This window comes from Plectropomus leopardus, chromosome 18, assembly GCF_026936395.1.
Source record: "Plectropomus leopardus strain MGB_pleo_1.0 chromosome 18, ASM2693639v1, whole genome shotgun sequence".
Taxonomy (NCBI): Eukaryota; Metazoa; Chordata; class Actinopteri; order Perciformes; family Serranidae; genus Plectropomus; species Plectropomus leopardus.
Window position 1 is genome coordinate 6,331,226 of NC_142193.1, and position 27,118 is coordinate 6,358,343.

At 38.5% G+C, this 27,118-nt stretch overlaps 1 protein-coding gene across 1 annotated transcript in view; it reads left to right on the top strand.

Annotated features, from left to right (window-relative positions):
• Positions 1-11,101: 11,101 nt before the first annotated feature.
• Positions 11,102-27,118, top strand: part of gsg1l (gsg1-like) — a 50,985-nt gene continuing 34,968 nt past the window's right edge. Inside the window, exon 1 of the mRNA XM_042505100.2 lies at positions 11,102-11,744. Within this exon, the coding sequence (XP_042361034.1) occupies positions 11,408-11,744 (337 nt within the window). The 5' untranslated portion in view covers positions 11,102-11,407. The remainder of the gene's footprint in view (positions 11,745-27,118) is intronic.

Consider the following 27,118-nt stretch of genomic DNA (forward strand, 5'->3'; position numbering starts at 1 on the left):
GTCAAAACAAAGACAGACTTACTAATGAAGGCAACTTACAGGACTCTTAAACAGACACTTATGCTGCATTAAGGTGATGTCAGAGGGTCGGAGTCTCCAAGTTGGGAAGTCGCTCTTCTGACTTTAGTGTGTTTATGAGCATTAAACTCACATTTATCTCAAGTTTTTCTTTCTCAGTAAAGACCTCATACATTATTTACCTCCAAATTGGGGAGATTTTAAAATTTTCAGAACGGAAGAAGAAAGAAAAGGAGAGTCTAAATGATTCAGACATGAAGAAAGACAGAATGATCATTGATGATGTAAAAAAGAGAAGAAAGATGACTGTTATACTTTGATGGCTTGTAGTGAATACAAATTCTTAATCTGAAAAATAACTTTCGAATAACAGTTTATCCCTGAAAATGAAAAGAGAGGAAATGAAAACATTCCAGTAAAATACCAGAGCCTATAAATCACAGTAAATGTATTAAGTAAAAACATGTTGTTCTCCAGCTCACACTAACAGTGAGTGATGGAAACCGACCAACAGCCTGTAAACATTTATATCTGCAGTGCTCCCAAAATAATCAACAGTGCCTCTTGTGCAACGCGTCGGCCTGCAGAGCGATTTAATTAAACACAAGTTATAAGTTCAAACAGGCAGTCTGGATAAAAGAAAATTACTTTTGATCCATTATGCAAGATGTTATGGGACCATCGAAGCCTGAGCCTTGATCAGCTTCGAGCATTTACAAAAAAATCACATTCAATCTGACACCGTGGATCTTTATTTATTAACCTGAACAAGTTTCAAACCCGAGAGTCTAATCTGTGAGCTGATAAGGAGACACGCTGACAGGTCAGGCAGGTACAACTCTATTGAGACTGTGGTTCATTTTCTTGATTTAGACTGTCTAGAAGACTGTCATAAAAACCTATTTGAATTCAAGTAAACGCTCAATGAAGGAATCAAACTGTCACACAAGACGACTGAGAGTTTATTATTGTATTTATTGTGTTTCTACAGAGAATTCAGACACAAAGTTTTCTCACATAACAACTGAGCTTTAAATGTGTTCAATTTTAAATCCCCACGTATAAACATACATAACATACAGCAAAATGTTCTAAGTCTTTATGCAGTAAAATGTTCCCTGTCAGTGTTTTATTACTATATCTGATGGGTTTTTCTGTTAATAATACTGCTACATTAATGTGTATGTTGAATTTGTCTGCTGTAGATGTTTCAGGTTGTGCTCATTTTAATCCACAGCAGTGCTTCATATTCTATGATATCATATGGTTGAAGCGTGGCAGTCCTGTGAGAAACAGGTATCTCTAAAAAGTCAACTTTTCATTGTTTCAGAAAAAATCCATCTTTGTGACAATGCATTTTACAGCTGATCCAAGAGGTCTTTAAAGACTGAATAAAGTTTAAGGAGAAGGAGAATTTTCTCAACACATGAAAGAACACTTAATCCTTCAGTTTATCACAAACATTCAACATCAACACATGTGGAGATACATGGTTTTTACTGGTGAAGAAGGGAATAAAAAAAAGAAAAAGAAACCCGTAATTTGAAAAGTAACTAAAGCTGTCAGATAAATGCAGTGGTAAAAACGTACAATATTTACCTCTGAGATGTAGTGGAGTAGAAGTATAAAGTAGAACAAAATAGAAATACTTAAGTAAAGTAAAATTAATAGGTTAAATGTTACTTTCTATCACTGGATCACCACTTCAGTTGACATTATCCACAGTTTTTAATACTAAAACCAGGCAACAACATCTAAGGATGAAAAATAAAGTAAATGCAGAAGTGCCAAAACCTGTAGTTCCTCTAATGACCACTCGGGGCTGGCTCCAAAAACAGGGTCACTTTCAATAGCACCCATGTTAAAATGCCCCACTTTACAGCAGAATGTTTAAAGCCTGGGAAAAATGGTTCTGGTCACTATTATTAATTTCAGCTTTCATGACAACTATACAGAAGTGAATTTTTATATCACTTAAAGTTACAATTAATTCAGGGCAGGGCCACCTGAATGGCTGGCTGGTGACAGACGTGACAGATGAAAAGATCAAGGCCCCAAACCAGTGGATGATGTCATGCTTGCTACGTCCATTATTTAGACTTAGTCTTTGATTAAAACACATTTTTTTCTCATCTGATCTGACTTTCTCTTAAATACTAGATAGCTTAAAGAATAAGTAGGAAACAAGTGCTGCATGCCCTGGGTTATTTTTATTCAGATGATGTTTTAGCCCTCAGGCCTTTTTCAAGTTCAGCAGTCCTCATTGTTAATGTCCTCATCAACAATCCTGCTTGTGGATCTTGAAGATCTTGTTGGCCCAACTACCAATATTTGTACAGCAGTGGATGGAAAAGCCCAGCAATCCACATTTTCTTTTGCCGATTTTTCAGAAAACTCAGTTAAAGTTTCTGCTTCTTTGAGACCCAACTGTTTGTTTGGTGTATACTTGTCTGTTCTGTGCAATATTCTCAACATGTGATCTTTATCTTGTATTAATGAGAACTTGCATTCAGCATGCGCAGCCTCACGGTGTCGGGTCATGAAAGCTGATATCAGTCACAGAGAGTCACAAAGCTGAACCGCTGACTCTGATTAAACACAACAGTCCCTTCAGTTCACAGGCTGCAGTCAATTTCAGCCAAGGTCGCTCTGAGCCGCTGATATTTCTCAAATATCAGTTAGCGGTGCATGTGTGTGTGTGTGTGAGTGTGTGTGTGTGTGTGTCTATGACAGGTAGAAATGTGACACCTGAGTACAAAGTCAGAAGCAGTGAGTGTGTCTCTCACCTCTGTCGTCTCCAGCAGGGAGTCCAGATGTTGATCACTTCCTGTTGGAGGCGTTCATCTGCGGTAAAGACGTCTGTGTGACAGGCTGCATTTTCCCCAGGAGCCTCATTCACCCCCATCCAAACCTGCACCTGCTGCCTGCCCTCCAGTCTGTCTGTCCTCTGTCTGTCTGTCTGAAACACAGGATGCAACTTTTTCACAATACAAGTTACAAAATGAAGAGGAAAGCAGATATTGGGGGGTTAATCTTGCACTTACAATCTTCATTGACTGTTTATTGGTAACTTTTGAACAGCTGGTCAATAGTTAGTCAGCTCCTGCAACAATTTATGATCTTTTAATGCCAAGATTTCATGCTAATTCAACCTATTCCTGCATTATTTGCAAAAGTGTGCAATATTCCCCCAATATTAGAATATTTCTGCAAAAAATGTCATACATGATAAATGACTGTGGGTTTTTGGCAATAACTTTAATTTGCTGTATCGTTCAACTCACTTATGATTAAACCTCCTATAGCGCACCACGTTACTGTCTGTTCTCAGGTTATGCCAAGTTTGAACTTGAGCCCAGTTGGGAACTCAGGAATCCAAGAGAACGGGAAACAACAGTACACTCAATGTGCGATTTTGATTACGGCAGCGTTTTTGCTGATATCAGTGGCTCAGCTGGGATCAGGTGACACTTCAGCAGACCTCCACCTCTACATCTGATCTGTGACCAGGTCCGCTACACTTTCAGCCATGGCAACTGTAAATTACAGTGCACAGATCTTCACTGTAATGTATATTTACAATGAAGTGAAACCTGAAACACTGTCTCTGTGTTCATGTACATATATTTATTATCTTTTATTTGAATGTATTGAGATCTGTTCATATGAAGAGCAAAAAGTCCACAAAGGCAGCCCTGTAGTACAAGATTAACTTGTCAACTTTTATTGACCTTACTGTAATTTTAACTCTTTTTTATTCACACAACATCTATTACATGTCTATCACTCCCAGGAGAGAGAGCACCCCTATGATGTTCTGCCTGAGGTGTCTTTCATTTCTCTCTGAAGGTCTAAGGACAGAGGGTGTCATATAGATTGTGAAACCTCTTGAGGCAAATTTGTGATATCAGGCTTTATAAATAATATTGATTTGACCAGACTTGAACTTAGGCTTTAGACAAACCAATTCGGCAGTGAAGAGATCAAACGATTGACCTGCAAGTCCTAATTTCTGAAAACATCGGCACACATTTTCAGTGGGCTTATACTAATAAATCAACTGCACTTATATCAGAAATATCTTTTTTTTTTTTTTTTAAAAAAAAGAAGCAAACTCTTAATTTGGTGCCACAATAACAGAAACAGAAGTGTATCTGTCTCAAATGTCGATTGATGCAATGCATTCTGGGATATTTATCTACTCCAATTTTACAAACACAGCTTCAAGTGTATTCGGAAACTAAACCAGATGGAACAGGAACACATTGGACTCTTCTTGATTAAATACAGAATCGGGTCTGTACCTGGGCCTGATGACAAGAATACAGTCTGAGAGAAAGACCTCCACAGGTGTTTTCACTTACTTTGCCTGTCTCACCTGGACCGTGTGTGTTCCTGTATGTGTGTTTTACCCCTCACTTTTCCTGTTTGTCTGTCAATGATGATTTACACCTTTACCACTTCTGCTTTTTTAGATGAGTTAATGGACTTTGGTTGCAATTTGTTATTATAACTATGCCAAACTTCAGCCTGAGGAGAGCTCTCCTGTCCTGCATCTAATCAGGATGCCTCCTGCATGCCTCCCATTTGGTTTCATTTATGCTCAATGTTAGATACGTATACAGGCACAGACGGAGCCTTGTGTCCTTACTCTGCATTCATTTCGTCAGTATTCATGCACATTTTTTGAAAGCACTGGAAATCCTGGGGACAGCATAGTGCATTTCAAGCAAGACACAACAAAGACTTTTTAAAAATGGCGGGACCGAATGAATCTGTGATAAGGTGAAAAGAATTCTCCGTTTACATGTCACAATATATTTTATGGCCTCTCAGACCGCTGCCGGTTACAAGGCTGCCTCCATTAAAAGGAACATTATTATAACCTCCTACAGATCATTTGTTGACATTTGACTCCATTCTCTAGTGGCTATATGCTGTATCTATGTCAACATAAAGGATGCACTGAAGTATGTAGGCAGTAATAGTTGCTATGTTTGAAATGAATGGATGTTTTTTGTACATAAAGAAAGGATAAATGAGCTGTTATAGGTTTTATTGGGCACGCACAGCTGGTAGGAGGCTGTAGGTGGACCCAGACCACTCCTATGTTGGGGCCTTCAGGACTGTCTATGAAAAAAAGCAAAGATTTAAAGTAGTATCTTCTGTGCTCTGATTATTTATTGAACACAGTAAAGGATGCGGATACTCAGCTGCAGCTCTTGCTGACAGTCAGGCGGCTGGATGTCTTCTTTTTTTTTTCTTGACTTCTTAAAGCAGCAGCAAACATTGTGGCTGGCAGACAGAACTCATTAGCATCTTGTGACTTCCATCTACTCTGCCGTTGGATAATAATGTTACATGTATGTGCAAATATCCAGTTCTTATGACACTATAGATTTTCTTTCTCCTCAGATTTTTTTGCACTTGTTTACTTGTACAAATTCTAATGTTAATAACCAACTTAATTTCTTCCAAACATGAAACATGGTGCACATATTCAGGGATCCTTATCCCGGCATGCCACTGTATTTGGTAAAAATGTCAACTTTCATTTGGCTAAGAGATTGCATTCCCTCTGTGTGTGTGTCTGTGTGTGTGTGTGTGTGTGTGTGTGTGTGTTGGGTTAATCTGGAGAGTGGAGTCATTTTCCCCTCTAATGAGTGTGTTTGTATAAACTGAGTCTTAATAGGATCAGTAGAGTCCTATAACAGCCCACAGTACACACTGAGGAACAGCTGGAGGGAATTCACTGTCTCTACTCACACACAAAGATACACACACGCAAGCACACACATGCCTACTATGAGGAGGATTATGGGAACTATAATATGTCAATTTTAATTGGAGGATTCTGCAAAACACCTACAATCTACAACATCTCTGAATGACAGCTGCAGTATGTAAGGAAGTATTGTTTATGACAAATAAACTATGGTTTCTCAATGACAATGTGCACATTTTCTCCTCATGACTCTTTTTTTGAACTCATCACACGCTGCTGCTTTGTTTGTGATTTCGGCATCAGACACACGCACCAAAATCTATTGACAAAATATCATACCGCCACCTTTCGCAGAAGTATGGCTGCTTGGATGGTAGATGTAGCTGAGACACTGTCGGTAACGACGCAATATAAGGAGCCAAGAAGTCCCTACAGGTCAGAGTTGTGGAGGATGGGTAAAACAAAACTTTTTTTCAAAACTCAAGCTTTTTGGCCTAAACCTAATCACATGCTTGTGTTTCACAAGAAAATAAACATAAACACAAGGTTTTTTGGAGTTTTTTTGCGTTTTAAGTTTATTTTGAAAAATATTATGTATCTAATGAGCATACTCTGTACATTTCTTGTCAAAACAGAAGTATATTTGAAAAGACCCAATGCATATAACAGGCTTAAATTGACACACTGTCCCAGAACATCAACAACAAATACAGGAGGGTACCTAGTGCGTGTTATGAAGACATGATTGACACTGACAAAGTGGCAATAGCGAGTTGGGATGGAGGCCAAATGTAAATCACGTTATCCTTGCCCCTTCCCTCAAACTCTTCTCCTTCACACCGAAACTGTGACAGAAACTGGAAATTGAAATAAATAAATACAAAAATAAAAATCAGCTAAAAAAAATGTGATGCTAAAAAAAGAGTGACAAAGAATTTATGTAAGTCTTTTAAAAAACACATCAGAATACAAAACACATCAAAATAAAGTAAAAATCATTTTACTGCCTGTGTTTTTTTCTTTGGATTTTATTTTGACTGTCAATCTTTCCCTTTTCAGTAGGCCATAATTTATTTTCAATACCAAGATTCCTGTCATGTTCCAGCTCCCTACCTTTCAAAACAAAAGTGGATGTGTTGTGTTTTCCTGTAAATTTCACTCTAAAATGTGCAGGGAAACAGCTGAAGAAAACATAATTGAGCCTAGAGTTCGGATGACTTTGTTAGGCTCAAAATCTGACTTTTTCATGAACAGTATCTGTGGCCTGCAGCAGGTAGAAAACTCTGCAAACAGGAAGAAACAAAGGACAAAAAAGCCGAGGCCAATAAAATTAAATAAATTAAATAAATCCAGCCCTCGGCAGAAGATTCGACACGAAACGAAACTGTAGAGTAAAAGGTGCTTGAAGTTTGTTGTTCTTGAGTATGCACTTGAAGATAAGTTAGCAGAGATGTGTAGCTGTTGTAGCTGCCTGGAGTGTATCGTGTTACTGGCTGCTGCTGCAGTGAGCTGTGTTAACTCGGACGTCGTGATCTACTGGCTGGTGCCGGGATTTAATTCAGACGGCAAACAAAGCTGGGGTGAACCCACAGATGGTCCCATATATCCAATGGGAAATCTTGTCAGGGGCATCTATCCAACAGCACAGCAAAATATATGTGCTAGTGTGTGTTTTTATGTGTGTGCAGGTGTGTGTGTCTTTGTGTGTGTTTTCAAGCCAGAGAGAGGATTTAACCATCACACAGACAAAATGATTCACAGCTCTATTTTAGGAGCTCTAAAGCTAATAAATTACATGCTGACAGAGAAGCAGAAACCAGATAAAATATGTTTTCATTCTCACTATATTAAAAACATAATTTGTGATTTGCTGTTAAGTTTGATGCATGTATAATATTTTCTCACATAATTTTCTTAATTTTCTTAATAGTCTCACAATAACGGCAGCATGATAATGTCATGTCTTTTATTAGGAGCATGAAAGACATCCATGTCCACCACAGGCTATGGTGGAAGCAAGGTATTATAGGTAATTGTCTTTTTTGTATTTTGTTTTGTCATTACATTAATTGGTCAAGGGTTCTGCATTCCTGGTGAGAAGAATGCACATGATTCAGTCCATCTGTGTGTCTGGGAGAATGATACACATATGAATACAACAATTCTGTTTTCTAGAAATTGTGTTATGCGGCTAATTAGCAACAGCAAAAATGTACATTTTTATCAACATAATGAGGAAACGTTAATGTACGTATCTGGTAAGGTGCCAAATGTTGATAACTTAGTTCTATTTTTTTATTTTGCTAGTAACATCCACTCCTATCAATTAAAGCATGCTTAAACTTTTTTTAATCATTATGTCGAGATGCTCTTGGTTTAGGCACCTTTTTTAAAGGGATAGTTCACCCCAAAATTAAAAAAAAATAAAAAATTTCTCTTACTTTTTAAGTTTTTCCTGTAGTGCTATTTAACAATCTAGGTTGTTTTTGTGTGAGTGACATGTTTCCATCAGGCGTATTTTTATATTTGCAATTTCACAATTTGCACAAATTGAGGGTTCATGGAAACCCACACAGTGTGTTTCAGCTGTGCCTCATGAAGAATTGCGAAAAAGGTGCAGTGTGCGTTGCTATCAGAAACCAATTGGCATGTCTAAGCATTGATGTCTGACAACCTGGAGATGAAAAAGGGCTGGATTATCTTAAATAATCATCATTCCTGAAAAGAGACAATTCTGTTAAGCTTTTGAGCGCCATAAGCCGAGTGCCATTTAGTTCCATTTTGTTGGAGAGAAGGCAGACATATCTTCGGATATCTCCATTACTCAGCAACTCACACCAAAACAGTCCAGATTGATAAATAGCACTATAGGTAAGAGGAAAATATTTATCATTGATTTTGGAACGAACTCTCCCTCCAACGTTTAACCAAAACCACAGTCTTTTCTTAAATTTTACCTTGAATGTCTCCCTCTGCTGGTGTTCCTTCATCCTTAATTTTGCTGTAGTTATCATAAACATCTTCTTGTCTCCTTTCCCAAGACTGCAAATCACATAGGAGGTGACAGAGGAGAGAGTGAGACCAGGCCCCTTCCATGGCACGAAAATTAACATGGTAAAAACCCTGAGTGGATTTAGTTTATTGAAAATATTCTAACATATCAGGCTCAGACATATTTCCATCATGGAAAAAGAAAAAAAATAAACTATGTTCCAGAGGATAAAATGAACTCAAGATATATGAACTTTTTCTCTGATGTCACAATCTGGACTTTCAGTGTTCAGACTGGTGTCACTAAAAGCTGAAGTGAACCGCTGTCATTTTACATATTAGTGATAATATTTTAACTGTTTAGAGTTTGTCTGCAGATAAATCCAACAGCATTATCACACATTTATCAATGCACCGTTTTCGGCTCTGTTTATTGACTCTCCTGAAGTGCTTTGTCACTCTGAATCAGACTGAGCTGCCATACATCACACACACACACACACACACACACACACACACACACACACACACACACACACACACACACACACACAAGCGGCAAGCTTTATTGATCTGGAGGTGGGAACCATAAAATGAGAGGTGATGGATCGGTGCGGTGGGCGGCTCGGCCTTGTCGCTGCTGATTTTCATGCCTACAGATGTGAGCTCTCTGCTGGCTGATCGATAAAAGGGCCGGGCTGGTTTCTACATGTTCTTCCAGCACGTCACACCTGGAAAAACAAATAACAGAGAGGTTTGTTGCATTAGAGCAGATCTATAAGTCTGTCATGCTGGACTGGGGTTTCCCTAATAACTAGAAATATCTTTCATCCTCGTTCTGTGAGGGATTTGTCGTTGTTTGATTGATGTATATGTAAGATTCATAAAAAAAGACATACAGCGTGTCCAGCTGAGGCTGCAATCTATATTATACTTCGAAATGTCACAAAGTGCTGTACATTCACTCAAGAACTGCACTTCTACTTTACTTGAGTATTTCCATTTTTGTGCAGCTTTGTACTTCTGCTCACTATATTTGTTCGACAGGTTAATATTTTACAGATAACATTTTTCATTCCTTCCTCTCAAACCATGTGTCTCCAGATATGTTGATTCTGAATGATTGTTATAAACTCCTCACACTGCTTGCTATATTGTATCAACATATCTCAACTAGTCAAATAAAGCAGCTTAGTCAGCGGTCGTACGCGTCAAACTGTGACTCTGTAGGTACCCCTCTAGTGTCAGTTTTGGACCCTCAGGGATAGCATGTCATTGTGTATTTTCAAAATAAATTTCCGTGTTCACAGAAAACACAGGTTTTGTCACAAAAATGACTTGAAGTTTTACGTAGCATAACAAAAGTTTTAAAAAAGTTAACATTTCACATAGGGCACGAACAGTGCTCCCCATGGTAAAAGTCCTGTATTTATTTGACCAATCCATCACACCTCCCTTCCGTCTGCCTACCAAATTTGGAGTTTCTCATTCTTTCTCAGGGATGGGTTTACATTTGAGTTAGTTGAAAGCCCAGAACATCTGATACAGACACTAAAAAGTGCCTTGTACCTTAGAAACAGACTTTGACAGCTACTGTATTTGTAACCCTGAGAACGGGCTAAATACAGCATGAAGGGATAATAAGCAAATCAATAAGAAAAACTTTTGGGTTTGCAGGTTGTAAAAAAATACTCTGGCTTGTTTATCATTGTTGTTTGATTATAAATATTGGTATGACAATAATTACATTTTCTGATGCCAGTTGCACATCTTAACAGATATCGGTGCAGGTGCAAGGCAGTTGTTTTCCACCAGGTTTTAATCCTAGAAGGACCATTTAAAAAAAACCGAAAATTTCTATCACTTCTATCACTGTTTATCGCTGATTCTATATACATACACATTTCGAGAAATTTCTGCTATTAAAATCAGTTGAGCAAAAAATATTAGTTAGTCAACAATTAAAAAGGCAAATATTTTGCTAATCAACTCATCTTTTTAATGATCATTCAAGCCAAAATGTTACAAATATACTGGTTGCAGCTTCTCACACGTGAAACTTTTTTTTTTGTCATATATGACAATAAACTGAATATAATAAACCACGAGACATTCTGAAGGTCACATGTGACGGAACCTCTGATGCGCACTTGTCAGTATTTTAAGTTACAAATCGATAATGATCATGACAGTTGGTTGTAGCAGCTCTGAGTGCCTTGTAGGGTTTTTTTTTTCTTAATCAGAACAGTCCGGTCACGGTGATGACGCACGAGGAACCGGGATACAGAGAGAGAGAGAGAGAGAGCGAGAGAGCGAGAGAGAAAGAGAGAGAGACAGAGGACAGAGAGAGAGACAGAGAAAGAGAGAGAGAGAGAGACTCCGCTGTGAGGATCACGTTTCCTCAGTGAGCGTCCTGCTCTCTGACAGTGAACGGTCCTCTGTTGGTGATGCTGGGAGGTGTGGAATGTGGTGCTGAAGTAGATGGAAGATCTATAATTGATGGTTTTCTGTCGGAGAGTCCGGACCACCTGTCACTTCTCTGAGGACAAACTAATACAAAGAGGAGAAAAGAGGCAGAGACGCGCGTAATTTCTCTGCGTCTTTGCCGCGCCATGCATCACCCGCTCCTTCTCCTCGACCTCCTCTGACCGCCTCCTGCCTGTTCCTTCTTGGATGAACTTTCTCGCCGCTTGCGAGGACGCGGCCGCTCGCATAGAGATCATGAAGACGACGCGGAAATGTCGCGCGCTGCTATCGGTGGGTCTGAACCTGGTGGCCCTGTTCTTCTCCACTACCGCCTTCATCACCACGTACTGGTGCGAGGGCACCCAGCGCGTCCCCAAACCCAACTGCAGCAAGCAGCGGCGCCACAACTGCATCGACTACGGCGTGAACGAGACGGACCAGAACAAAGTCCACTACAGCTGGGAGACCGGGGACGACCGCTTCCTCTTCCGCCGCTTCCACACCGGCATCTGGTACTCCTGCGAGGAAAACATCCACGAAGCAGGTGGGCAAATCAATCCAGGTGTCGTTACCATAAAAATAAAGCGAGTTTAGGACTTATCATGCACTTAAAGACGGCAAATATCACAACAGGTTGTTCCAAAATAGGTAAATATTCTTGTTTATCAGCGCTAAAAATGTGTCCTGGGTGCGTTTAGAACCAGTTTTGGCTCGAAACACACTTACTTTAAATAATTCAGCATCTTGTCTGTCAGCAGTTGTTGGGTTTGTGCCCAGAAGTTTAGTTTGCTTTTGAAGCAGAGCACGTCTGGCTCCGCGAACTGTCTGTCTTGGATAAATGAAAGAAACACGCCAGCAATGTCATTTTTACGCACAAATCTCAGTGCGTAAATTCGACATGACTTCAGTTTCTTTAAACCAAGTTGGTATTTTTGTGTTTTGATTAATCGTGACTGGAAAACATATTCAGGAGGTTTATGAAGGTTGTTCTGATGCGTTTAGGGTTCATTAAACACTGTGTCGACTTCACTGTACTGATTTTCCAAAGAAAAAAAGAATAATTTTCATTAAAGGTGAAAAATTAATTGATAAATTGAATGACATAAAAATAATTTGCGGCTATTTTGATGGTCATTTTCAGGTTCCAGCTTCTCAAATATGAAGATTTACAGCTTCTCAGTCCTATAATTGACAGGATGTTGGTTTTGGATTTTATTCTGACCGAACAACAAAATTTCAAAATGTCACCTATCACTTTGGGTACCTGATCTTTCTGACATTTTGCAGTCTCAACAATTCAATATTTGTGGAATTGATAATGAAAATATGTTATTTTCAGCCTTGCTCGTCACTTACCCTGAAATTTTATGAAAATATATCAATATTAATGTTGTTATTTTCAACAAATGGAAAAAAAAAACAAAAGGGAAAAAGGCTCAGTGAGTGAACTGTGAACTAACTGTCATTTTTTTCAAAGAAACTGAAGGAAATAGTCTACATTTGGGGGGACTATTTTCAGCAGCGGACTAATCCACGTTTAATGTTTAGCCGTTTGTGATGGTCTGTTAGACTGTAGAAAGTGTTTCTGTGTTTCTGTCCATCTGAGAGGACAAAGCTGAACAGTCACGTCCCGACAAACAACAAACAGGATCTGCAGCTTCTGTTCTGCAACCAGCGTGTGTGTGTGTGTGTGTGTGTGTGTGTGTGTGTGTGTGTGTGTGTGTGTGTGTGTGTGTGTGTGTTAAGACGTATTCTGGCAGCCTGTGAGAGTAAATAAACAGTTTAGTGAGACAGACGGGAATAATGGGTGTAACAAACAGTGTGTATTTTGACCACTTTCGGGTCTTGAAGGCAAATGCTGATGTTTCGAGCTGTAAAGACGTCTGCAGATGTTGACTATCTGTACATTTGACCACATCCTGCCCCTCGGAGGATGAACCAAATCCCCAACAGACACAACTGTGAGCACTGGCAGTGAGGAAATTTTGGCATGTGTTATTTTGGCTTTTTTAAAATCTGTTGGCTATCTGGTGATGGCAGAGCAACAAGGCAATTATCAACGAAGGGCTACAGCAGCTGCAGTTACATAATTGCTGAGGTTTACAGGTGCACGGGTGATTACGTTATAATGTATTAACAGGATCGACCCTATTAGTTTTCTTAACTATGACCTACAGCTCTAGCCTCAAGGCAAACTTTTTAGCTCCATTACATCACGTTCATTTGGCACACGCTTTTGCCCAGAGCGACTTTCAATAAGTTGGCCGGTGTGCTCCATTATTAGCAGCGCTCTGACTCCCTGTCTACACCAGCTGTGTAGCAGAAGGAGCACGTCTGCACAGCCGCACCTTCAGTCCTGCTTCAGAGTCACTTCAGGATGCTGTTTTTCCCTTCTTTTAATCATATTCAGGGTATGCTTCTTACATAGAACATACGTAATCTGGTTATTCATCTCTCAATATGCATGATCATAAGAGTGTATGGGTTTTAGATCATCTGTGTGCTGTTTTGTATTTATTATTCACCATGTTTAGACGAGAACGGCCCAACTAAAATGGAAATATCTTTTTTTTTTTTTTTTTTTTAAATCTGCGTTCATATAAACAATATAAAACAATCCTCATGTACAGGAATCCACAAAACAAAACAAAAATGCGGTAGTGTGCAGGCCAGGCCAGTAGTAGGTGGTGTAACTTGTTATGACACAACACAGAAGAACATCATGTGCATGCACGAAGTGCGGCCATGACGTCACTGTTCTCACAGGATCTGTACATTGCCAGATTACACGGTTACAGAATGTTTTTTTTTTTTCAAAAGATTACACTCTGGAACCTGGTTTTAAAACTTTGCGTTTTTAGGCCCCCAGTGGTCCATTTTTTGTGAGCAAAAGGCAAAACCGCAACAAAAATTTAGCGTTTCATGCAAGAAGCATTGCCATGTAAAAGGCCCCTCAGTCACAATGTTCTGTACCAACAAAGATCAGAAGCGAGGATCAAGTGTTTACATGACTGTGTTGAGACGGTGTGAACATCAGAGTGACATTAGTGGGTTAGCTAGGTGGGTGGGTAGGTAGAGTTTTCCATGCTCTGATGGTGGCTAAATCACCATGGTAACTTATGCTGCAGACCTAAACTGGTCAAAACTAGTATATCTTAGGAGTTTCGCCTTTAAACGGCAAAAAAACAGTTTGAGTGTCGCTCTGTAGTCAATGTCAATACATGACCAATGCCAATTCTTACACTGTAAAATCTGACAAATTGATTTCACTTAATTTTTTTTAAAAACCCAATAACAACATAAATTAAGATTAATGGTTAACTTTACTGTCCTCTTTCAAGGCGATCAGTGCCCTTATTTAAAATAAGATCAACTTGTCAGATTTTACAGTGTAGCTGAAGGGTCAAGTTACATTATAAATGCATTTCATCCAACTTATTGGGCCCCAGCGTTACATATATGCCATTGAACAAAGCTCTGCAATTACAGTAGCGCTTACTGTGTCTATCACAAAATTGATTAAAGTATTGATATTTATCACAGATAATATTCAATCAATAAAATTAATTTCATTTAGATATTCCTAGAAACCAGAGTGATATTTTTATGTATCCCTCATTATGACACAGAGAGAGCCTGGTTCTGTTGAGCTTGCGTCATGGTGCAGGCCAGACAGATTTCTGAAACCAGGAGGAACATTAAGAGGATGCCCCCCCCCCCAAAAAAAAACAAAAAACAGTCAAACCCACTGTCAGATGTGTGTAAGAAGCTTAACTAAAAAATTGTCTGGGGTACTGACTACTTATTAGTACAGCTGAATCAGCAGTGTGTGGTGTGTGATCATACATATTGTGGCTGTAATGAACATTAAAGCAGGACTGTAGACTGTTAGTCTTGTTTGATAATTTATGCTAGCTGTGATTTGCAAAAGAAATATTTCTCGTGGTTATATTTCTGCAGGGAGTGTAGTGGATTTTTGAGAGGTCATTGTGTGTTTTTTTATGGATTCTTGACTGAAACCTGCAGAGCGTTTCAGCAGGTCACTGTTTTTTTTTAAAGACCCCGGCAGTCTGGGGGTTTCAGTGCAGTGACCATGTGATTGCATCGTTTGTGTCCGGTCTGGGACTTGGTTGCCTGTCATTTCCTTTTCCATTTTCTCCTCTCATTTCTTGTCATCTCTCCACAGTGACTCCTCAAATAAAGGTAGGGAATGGCAAAAATATATATTAGAAAAAAAACCTGCTGCCTCATATTCTACCTGCACCATATTTTTCTTGCCTTTACGTCACATCGTCACAGCTCAACTTAATCCTGAGATCAGGTCAGCCAGGATGACTGAGAACACCTGTGCTGGAGTTCAGGGCATTTGAGCATCTTTTACCTGTAAATGCCACAGATTTGTGAAATGAATTCTGGTTGAGTGAGAAACTCTACAGGAAGACCCACCAGGACAAACTGTGGTGGATTTCCTACTTTACTCAATGTTTTATTTAGCTGTTTGCCTCCTTTTTTTGGAACAAATTCAAAATATATGATGGTGGCTGTCTGTGCTGTGATGAAGCAAACATATATAGTTTATTGATATATTTTTGAATCATACAGCTCAGCAGTTCTCCCACCTCATGACTTTTAACCTAGTCATGCACCCCGGATGTTACACCAGCAGAATTTTTGTTTTGCATCAAGGATTAAGTTAATGGAGCAGACGTTTGTGGATTTTGTCTCCAGTTTCAGTGATCTGAAAAGTGAAATGATGTTGAGACAACTGGACTAAGTTTAATTTTAAAAATCCCAACACACCCTTGGACTCAGCCTTTTAGGGGATGAAATGCAGGCGGAGAAAACAGGCGGAAAACACACAAAGGCAGAAAGTAACACAAGACATGGCACATGGAGGAGTGAATCTACAAAATAAATCAGGAAACAGACTGGGCATGATGAATACAGTATAAAGGAAAAACACAAACAGAAAACCCTAAAACATAGTCCAAAACACAACAATATTAACAAAAATCCAGGATCATGACACAGTTGAGTTGAGTTGAGTCACACCATGTGGTGTCAGTGAGACTTAAGATGATGGCATTTATTTAACTGCCATTTTGGTGACCATAAATATTTTCAGCTACACTACTTTTTTATATTTCTTGTTAAAAATGGTTCAAAAGTAGAATTGTTTGACACATAATAGTGTTTTTGCACAAGTTAAAAAATGACTTATGTGTGGCTGTCAGGTTTCTTAAATCCGTGTTTAGGGTCTCATCATACGTACATTTACAGCTATGTCATAAGGACAATTCATCTAGTGAAACTGCTCACATGATAATATCTTACACTTTTGTAGGATCAACCCTAATGTCTAAAAACATAGTGGCATAGTGCCAAAAAACGGGCATTAAAAGGGCTGAAATTCAGAACATTAATGAATATTTGATAATTATGATTAGGACTGATGTGGGTTAAAAAATGTAACTTATATAAATTAAAAAAAAATAATATCAATGTATGATATTTTTGTTTTTGAAAGGCACATTTTGTGCGCAGAGTAATACAAGTGTGTGTAGGGCACAAATTAACTCTTACAACAAAGTGTGCAGATCAGCATCGTCAGTAATGAAAGCCATGCATGGCTGTGTGTCAGGTGTGCTGTGGAGGTGCTGAAGGTGCAGGGTGGATGTCTGTTGCAGCGAGGGAGAGAGTGGGTTCACACATGGGGCAGCTTTTATTGCCTGGAAGTCCCTGGTAAGCTCAATCAAGCCAACGACCCTCCCATGTCAGCCAACGGCGTGATGAGGATAACCTCCAAGACAGTGGGAGGGGCGTCGCAACATATATCACTGAGCAGAGAGTTATGTTAATTAACATCCTACAGTGCAACCCCCCCTCCCCCAGAACAAAACAAAAAAACTAATTTCAAAGCCGCCTCTAATGTTCCCTGTGAGGATGACAGGCAGCACATCCTGAGGAGATGACAGACACTTTGAGCCACCAGCAATCGCTGATTAACTTTCATTAACTTCCAAACATGTTCAGCCTCAGTAATTAACAAACATCATCACTCTGAATATGAAATAACACCAGACTGTTCATTTAACTCTAGACAGACATAAAGTACATCACCAGAAGTCATAGAAAAGAAATCACAATCAAGACTGTGCATATTGTAGGGTTAATTTTACAGTCAAGCCTGCAGAGGAAATGTTGGTGCTTCAGAATTTATTACACACTGGTCGAATTATCACAGATTTCTCCATCATTTTTTATCAGTAATGGTTACAATGTACTCACCAAGGTTATATCTGAGATCTGGGAGCACATTACAGGCTGTAAATAAACCATCGAAATCACTTTATTTAGGGGTCAAACTAAAAGTGAACGCACCCAAAATGTCATAAATAATCCTTCATTGTATAAAACAGTGTGAGCACAACTACAGGAGGTCAAGGCTGAAGCAGGTGTGATGTGATGGATGTTTACAAATGACCATTTGGGGCATAATTTTGCCACTCACCTTTGTGTCTGAGGATTTTGGTTCCAACCTGTCTGATCAAGTTATATAAGAATACAAACAAAACGTTTGATATTCCAACTTTTACTGACTTAGTTGACTGTCTCCTCAGTTGGCCGCACAAAGTACAGAGACCGGCAACTTTACGTTATGCATCAACTCCATGTTTAATGTTGAGCTCAAATACAATACATTTACCTTGGATCATTTTTATTTTATTTAGACAGATCAGCGTTGTTTAAACAAAGGGAAAAGATTGTGTTCTTTCATAATGGAATATTTCACTCCCCAATGGATTATTTGTATGCTAATTATTCACCCCGGGGTACACTGAATTTGGGATGAATACTTTTTTTTTTTTTGCCTTGGGTAAACAAAGAATCCCAAAACAGGGGACATTCATGATCAACTGAAGTAAAAGGAGGGTCATGTTTAAAAATAGCAAAACTATATCCAAACATCCATATACTGTATGCATGTTTTAAAAATAGTTTTGCTGTTTTTAAACCTGGACCCGAATTAATATTTGCTGTTTTAGGATTCTTCATTTACCATGGAGGCGTGTGAGAAAACCTTTTTTCTTTTTTTTTCTTCTTTTTTTTCACAGTTTTCTCTCCAAATTCAACACAGATTAAGTAATTTTGACACACATTAAGTAATTGATCAACAAATGATCATTTGGAGGGTGATGTGTTCGTTTAAGTTCTGAAATAGTAAAATTTTCTAATTTTTTTTACTGAGATGTGATGTCGAACTAAATTGTCAATGTTGATGAACAAAATTTGGGCTTTACATTAACTAAAACATGTCAGCGAGCACAATTAGCTGCATGTGAACATAACTCTAAAGCAATTTCCCCCATTTCTTCATTAAACTACACCTACCCCATACAGAATTTTTCAAAGCTGATGATGTAAATGAATGAGCATGTGAATTGTTGGGATTTCGGTGAGTTCAGCACATAGTTTCTCAGTCTCTTGGCATGAAGGGCAAATAGTTGGAATATTTGGGCAGCTCATAGTGACACTTGAATCTGGTTTTATCCCTTTCTGTTGAGCAAAAACACTTTTCTGAGACAGTGTTTTACCAAAAGAGACACAAGGTGTTATGGGACAAAAGACATCAGACTACTGGCTTTTTACCAAACAGTGAGAATGAAACAATGGTAGGAAGGCTTTGGAAATCCTACATAGTCAAGAACTTTTTACCTGGTTCTACTTTTACATGTCCAACTCACACAGGTGTATGCTGTTTCACTAAATAGACCTCTGCTTAGAGAAGTATGTGCTGCTGGTTTAAATCAGCTTATGTAGTGGTTACACTGGGCGGGTTGTGAGCTTACAGTAAGAAAATTCCTGGTTTGATTGATTCCCTCTGTGGCCGCACTTTCCTGTTGGTTGATAAAGCTGCTTCTGACATCTTTCTTTGTGATATTTTGTCGTCAAACTTGATGCCTCCTCTATATTTCATTGTAGATATTTACGAGAATTTCACTGTACGTCTTATCAACTGTCTTTTACTGACGAAGCTATTTTCTAAATCTTGTAAAGATTTACCTGTTGCATGCTGAACCAACTCATCTACATATTAGATCAGCGCTGTTGGTTGCTCTAGCTATTTCTGTGGTTAAATATTTAACATATTTTAATTATTCCTGCTGACTCCTGATGAAAGGAAGCTTATCTGCAAGCCTAAAAAAACATTACAGCAATTATTCATCAGTGTGCCGTCTTAGCAAGGTCCATTTTAAAGGGGCTCTCTGTTTTATTGGAAATATTGTAAAACTCAAAACGAGTCTACATTTTATTATGCTCAGCTGACATGTCTTTAAAGTATTTTCATGTGGTGATTCTAATTAATGCCACTTTTCACAATGTAGCCAGTTTCCTGGCTGCCTGCGTGAAAGAGACACAGCATGAGAAAAGTTATTTTTTCATCACATCCATGATGACTGGCCAAAATACAATAAATAATTATGTTTTTTTAAATAGAAAAGTTTGATTTATACTTTAAATAGACTGTAGTATTGTCAGTGGTTATAATAGATAGAAATCTGTATATGCATCCATATTCGGAAGGGGCAGAATTTAAACAGAAAGTGTATAAGGCTTAAACTGGAGGTGTGGGACCTAACCCAATTTTTTTGTAAGCCTTAAAGTGACATGGGTTGATCAGAAGTTGCTTATCATAAAACTTCAATAGCCCAGGCTATTATTTGTTCAAATCACTGAACTCAACAGGAGTATAGTTCATGGGACAGGCTTTTATTTACTTTCTTACAAAACCGTTGCTCAGCAAAGATAGGAAATACAATTCATTTGTTTATTTAAACTCCTTTTTGCAACTTTCTTGTTTGCTATGCCAGTGATTCTTTGGTGCTCATGGTTTCAGTAAAATGATTGAATGACTGAATTGTAGAGAATCTAACCGTGTTGTAGCATGTCCATATTAACAAAAGTTTAAACATAAATATTTATATGTATGATTTAAGCAGCTAACTAACCTTCAACAGGTAACTTCTATAGAAATGAAGTGCATGGCAAGCAATTATTGAATTCTTATTCTAACTAATTAATTGTGACTAGGCTTATATTTGAAATTTTATGGTATATATTCTTAATTATAATATATATATAACTATTTTCAGAACAATCTCCGATTTGACCTTCAGATAATTTTGAGGAATCACAAGAGGAACAGATTGAAAACAGCTACCTAAATGAAGATTTTCTTTTATCACGAGTACGGACATTGACACATTACACTCGGACTTAATACAATATCATTCTTAGTTTCATCCAGCTCAATCCTTGTAAATTATGAGTTGGTTTTTTTTTTTTGCTTAGAAATAACTTCCATTTGTTGCAGCATACCAAGTCAGTTTTTTTATTCAACAAAAGTCCTGAAATCTTTAGTTGTAATTCATTTCAGAGTTCTGTACTTTACTACACTCGAACAGGGAGGCGTTAACAGTGCAAAAAAAGTGGTAATGTTAAAGCAGGGAGTTGTGACGGGAATCAACCAGAAAGAGCTACAATAAGTAAAAAACAAATGCTGGAAATCCAATTGATTATGTAAGTTAGCAGCTGTTGTGTCTTGTTTGTAACATTTACTTTAACTAAACAAAAGTAATCAGTTGACAGAACCAGTCATTTCATGTTGCATAAACAACAAGTAACAAAACAAGCTGATCCTAAAATTGAGTTTATTCAAAGCCTTTTTTCCCTCACCAAACTTTCTTTTATATCACCCAAAGCATGTTGGGAACTGTAGTTCCAAAACTCAGAAAAATGTAGTAAATAGAAGTAGCAAAAAGAACAAGTGACAAAACTGTGAATATCAGTTTTTTGATTTTGCATCCAAAGACTTTTTTAAATGATTATGGCTCAGAGCGTCTCTCTAACATGAAACACTGGCAATCCCCTTCATACATTCACATACAGATGACTGCTGTTGACAGCATTCAGCATAACAGCCATTCTGAAAATAACTTAACTGTCAAAAACCTGTGAACAAAAAAAGTTGGGGGAAGGCTGATGAGTTTTTTGTGGGATGTGGCACAAAATGATATTTGGCCTCGGGTGCAGAGACATCCAGGGCTTATTTCAGTCTCCACATCTTCTCTCAGTGTCCCATTATTATTGAAGCCTGGCCAGGCTGATCGACGTCGTACAACTTTACTGCTTCTATTTATCAGTCTCACTGTGCTGCTCCTCAGAGTCCCAGATCTCCTCTTCTACAGGCAGCCTGCTGTGAAACTAGCTGCAGATTCAAGAATTTAAAAGGATGATGAAACGACTTGAGTCAGACGTGTAGTGAAGTCTGATTCTCCGACTTTGCTCGACTTTTTAACCTTTGTTGTAACTACAGATAGATTGACTGCAGGAGTTTGATTGTGATATGATTCATCCTGCTGCTTTCACATCTGTTCTGAGAGACATCGACTGCGCTACCTGAACAATTAAAGGTTAAGTTTAAAAACAGTCATGCTGTCATGGTCACTTCAGTGAGGCTTACTTATTTCATTACATCACTACAATCTGGCACGACGGGCAGAGAGACGCGTAAGCAGCTCAGCTCCATACTATTTTAACAGCAGTAATGAGAACAGAGTCTGAAGGCTTTAGTCTGCAGAAAATTCATTTTTACATCAAAAAGCTGTTTGTAAACTCTTCATGCTACTTTATTCATCTTTCAGCAGCTTTTGATTCTCTAATTTTAACAATTAATTGTGTGTGCAGTACTGGCTGTTTTATTGTTTCCAAGTTTGGCATAATTAATGGAATCATTCATTCGTTATTCATGTCCATAACATTTATCCTATTGAGGGTCGCAGGAAGGCTGGAGTCTATCCCAGCTGACATTGGGCAAGAAGCGGGGTGCATCCTTGAGAAGTTGCCAGGATATCACAGAGCCAACACATATACACAAACATTCATGCTCACATTCCAACATGATCACTGATGCGTCTCATAAAGATGCTACAGGTTGCCTTTGGCTTAAATATCCAGCACATTCTCATCCCAAGTTGTCATATATTGCTGCTTTGCAGTGGACTTCTGCGTCTACATATTACACTCTAGGTATCTGCTAATGACTTTCTGGGATGCCGCCTCTGTGATGTCAACACAAGTACATGGTGGCTGCATGTGATTATGTTTAGGCAACAAAAAGAAGGCACATCGTACAGAATGAAAAAAAAACATCACATTTAGACAGGAAGTGAACACTGGAATCCTGCATGAAAGTCCTGGGTTTGTTGGACCCATAAAGTGGCCCACCCGTCTGCTGGCCTCTAGGGACCTTAGATCACATGATGCCATTCTGTGGCATGACGGGTTCCTCCCAGCTGCATTCTCAAGTGATGCCACTGTTAAGTTTCCTCAGAAAACAAAACCTAAAGGACATGGGTCACGCTTTGCTGTACATTTGCAAGAGAGTGAAAGCAAATTTGGGCCCTCTGGTTTCTAAAAGGTGGCGTTGGAATTAAAGTCCCCACAGTCACAGATTCTATCAAAATGATAGACAAATGAAAGAATTGGTCCCAAAACAAAAGTAAAGTGCGAGTCACTGAATATGATAGAAACAAAATGAATGGCCAAAGAAGAATCACACTTCAAACAAATTCAACTCAGATGTCCTCTCAAAACAAAAAATACAGAAAGCCAACTGAAGGTGTTGACTCTCTGGAGACAAACAACCAACTGAGAAAAGCCAACCTCCCTATAAAACCTCCCAGCCGGCTGATAACTGCAACTCAGGAGAACATCACAGGTGCACCCAATAACTGCTGATTAGCAAGGAGACCTGGGACAGGATTTTGGATCTCTATGGATCTCTGACCGTGACACCACCCAGTTGCGTATCATGCTGCCACAGCAGGTGCTTTGTGGCATCGTATAATAACACTGTGACCATTTCTGTCCGGCCGTGTTTTCAGCTGATGCCACCGACGTATAATGCTGACAGGATCATACACAGAAAGCACTGTCAAAGCGGCTGTAATTGATAACTTTAGAATGAGGACGGACTGCACATCCACACCTATTAGAGTCAGCTATTAACCTACATATCTTATGGAAGGAAACTGGAGAACCCAAAGGGAACACACGCTTACTTAGGGAGAACAAAATGAATGCAATTAAATTAAAAGTGTATTAACTGAGACATGTATAGCTGCAGCCACATTCCGTTTGAGAGGACAAGACAAGCTGTTTCTTCCTGTGTCCAGTCTTTGTGCTAAGCTAATGGGCTACAGCTATATATTTACCATACTGGGAGTGACATGGGAGTGGTAAAGGGCACTGTACTTGCTGCACTGGCCCTGAAAGTTTACTCTGAAATAAAATGGCAAGCTGCAGAATCATTAATGCTCCATGTTATGCGACTGTTCTCAGGTAGCGTTGAGTCTGAACAAAATTAGGACAGACTTGAAAGCCTGAGCAATTTCAGTCTGACCTGACCTGGCCTTGAGGTGAAGTCTGGACCCCATGTCAGAGTTGAGTCTGGTCCTTGAAGTTGCTTTAAAGGGGAACATTGTTGATTTTACACATCAAAGTGTGTTTCCAGGTGTTGGGTAGTACGGCTGCATATGTAAAGAAGTAGTCCAAAGCCCTTTGTGCCTTCAGAGGGAGCTAATGTGTGAAGTCTGGAGGTGTGGAGTTAACAAGAAGTGAGCTCACCAGACCTCTGCAGCCTCTCATCTCTGCTTCAGACTTTGGGCTATAACATGACTGAATATTAGACTGAAATATTAGTGGTTGAGTTGCATTGTGGGTAATATAGGTACTAGGTTTTGACATGGTGGAAGTTTACATGGAATAAAAAAGACTATATTTCTGTTTCTGTTTGATTTTGATCCTTTTTAAAAATCAGATGGTGTGTGGAAGAGTGTCAGTGACGTACTCTTTTAACCCTTTGAAACCTGGATTGACAACTGTTTTCTTGTGCTGCATTCAGACGCCTTTCACAGGCATTTAAACCTCTGAAACGTGAGCAAATTGGTGTTAAAATATGTTACATAAAGAAAATGTTTGAAAATATAATTTTAGTATGAATATTTTAGTTTATTATCATACTTTTTTCACTTTTTTTCCCAGGTCATTTACTTGTTTATTTTCTTTATTCCTTTTGCTTTTTTTTTAGGTAATTTTCTCTTAGCTTTTTACTAATTTCTTGCTCATTTTGAGAATCATTACAGTTTAATAAAACGTTATGTATTTTAAGTTATGTTACATAAAGACAATATGAAAAAGATATATTTTATTTCATTATTATCAGTATTTTATTATGTTTTTCCACTTTTTTCCAGGTTATTTCCTTGTTTATTTGCTTTTTCCTTTTTTTGTTTTTTTTTTAATTTTTGCTTTCTTGGAGGTCATTTTCTTGTTACTTTTTTAAAATTAATTTCTTACTAATTTTTTTGGTAATTTCTTGTGAGTTGCTAATTGCAAATTTTCTCAGATTTCAAAGGGTTAAAGATATTAAATGCATGTACCATAAAAATTTGTTCAGCATATTTGTTTGTATGTGAATCAATAAAGGCACATGAGAAAAAGTGTCTGTCAGTAGACAGACACTTTTTCTTCTGATTGAGGTGAGTTCTCTGTGTGCGCTCTGTACCTGATGCGGCTGAGTAATGCAGTCACCACTGTAGAAGTAATGGTACGTTAGCCGTTGTCTCACAAAACAATTCATACTCATTACAGCTGCAATTAGCCCCGAATGACATCGGATCACTGATTAAACAGACTGCGGAGCTGTTGGCTGAAAGGCAAGGGAATAACGAATGAGTGTGGTGAGAGCGAGAGTTGAGACTGTGAACTAAAAAATAAAAGAGAAAGAATTTTTAAACCACCTGAAGCCTCTTTAAAATAAATCGATTCCATTACAACCTGATGGACTGGGAGCGCGATAACTGGGATTCTTTGGTTAATTGACATATTAGAGGAGCGTTTTCTCCCATGTGCCGTGGGAAGGTGTAGGAATACTGATTGTTCTGTTAGTTAGTGCTGTCGTCAGGTCACAGACAAGCCCGCTCTCACTTTAATTACATTTTAGATTCATGTCCTAATCAGACGCTGCACTGCTCACCTTTTGGCTGTGGCATACTTTCATTGCGACTCACCAATTCATCCGTTGCCTCCTCTCTCTTTCTTCACTTCCCTCGAGTTTTAACCTTGGAAAAGATGAATTATAGTGCTTCAGATGAGTTTTTGGGCAGTATTTGTCAAACGCTGCATTCATAACGGAAGGAAAGTCACGAACCAAATTTTAGCAGGGGTTATTAATATTTTATTTCAGGTTAAGTTGGGGAAGTGGCAAACAAGAAGAGGGACTCAGATGCAAAAGGTTTAGACATCAGATGGTTAAAACGGGTTTATGTTCTCGTCTTCACCTGGCAGACAGGTGGAAAACAAACAAAGAGAAGACATAAACACAACATAAATGAGGGAATGACAGACAGCTGAGCAAAAAGGTGTAAAGACCAAATCATCTCCATGTGAAGGAAACTCATTGAGGAAAACCTGAGGGCACATGTGATATGGCAGATAGTGTGTTTGGCCCTCCATCATTTTACCATGGGAGCCTGCAGCCACTCACAAGAAAATGTAAGATGGAACACATTTGCCCTCTGCAGACTCCAAAAACACTGAAACTGCCGTGTTTGTAGAGACACTTAGATACTGACAGCAGCAACTGATGCTCAGACCTTTTATTTAAGTAAAAGTAATACCACAGAGTAGAAATACTCTGTTATAAGTAAAGTGCTGCATTCAGAATTGAGTACAATTGACCCGGTACCTTAAAGATACATATATTTTATACACATATTCTCTTTAGATGGCACTGAAGTGACCTATCGCAAAGCCCTGCCCTCGAATTCCACAAGCCAATCACATTTCTTGCAGCTGCACTTGGACTTCCTGTTTGTGGACCTCCACAGAAAATAATCACCAAATTTTGATTCTCCGCTGGTTTTATAAAAATTTATGCAGTAATAGCTTACAAAATGGTCCAACAATGTGCATGAGGTAAATGCAACACTGACCCAAGGTATCCTGAGAGGCTAGAGAATGGAGGTTATTTTATCCTGTTCCCTAAACCTCACAGAAACAGAGCAAAAGTGTCTCCTGGGATTTAGCTCAACGTAAAGAAGATAAACAAGGATGTCTACACTCGTTCTAAGGTAAGGCAACATAGTGTTAGCAAAATTTACTGCAAAGTGATGAGTTATGTGCTATGAAATAAGGAGCTTCTGTACCCAAAAGTTCTGTATAGCATCTTTGGGTATGTTTTTGACACTGACAGCTGCCATTGTTAGTTTAGGGAGCTCGCCCAGTGGGACTTAGCGATAGGTCAATAACAAAATTACCAGCTTTGAAATATTACAGAAGTACAAAAGTTGACATACTAATAATGCAGAATTGCCTATTTCAGAATCATATATATTATATACTTGGTCTATAATTATTTAAGTATGTATCACATGAATCTTGCAGGAGGTAAAGTTGGAGGTAATTTGAAATACTTTATATAATGCTTGGTAGCTTTTGAATTCCACCAAGGGTTCAATATAGTTTTGTCTGTCTACAGTGATACATAATTGATTTTTGATTATATTTTGTATATTTAATCTGAATCAACAAAGCAGACAAATGTACTGGAGTGAATAGCACAATATTTGCCTCTGAGATGTAGATGCATGTTGCAAAAATGCAGTGCATGCTGGATTGATTGTACAGTATGAGTCTTGAGTTTCCAAGGTATTAGAACGTCACCAATATAATGTTGGTATTGCACATTTCTGCAAACTCTGGATATGTGATATTTGTATGTTTCATGGGTATTGTATCAACTTTTCTTAAGTGATGTAGTATTGTAGCAGACTTTGTCATCAGGAGGTGGAG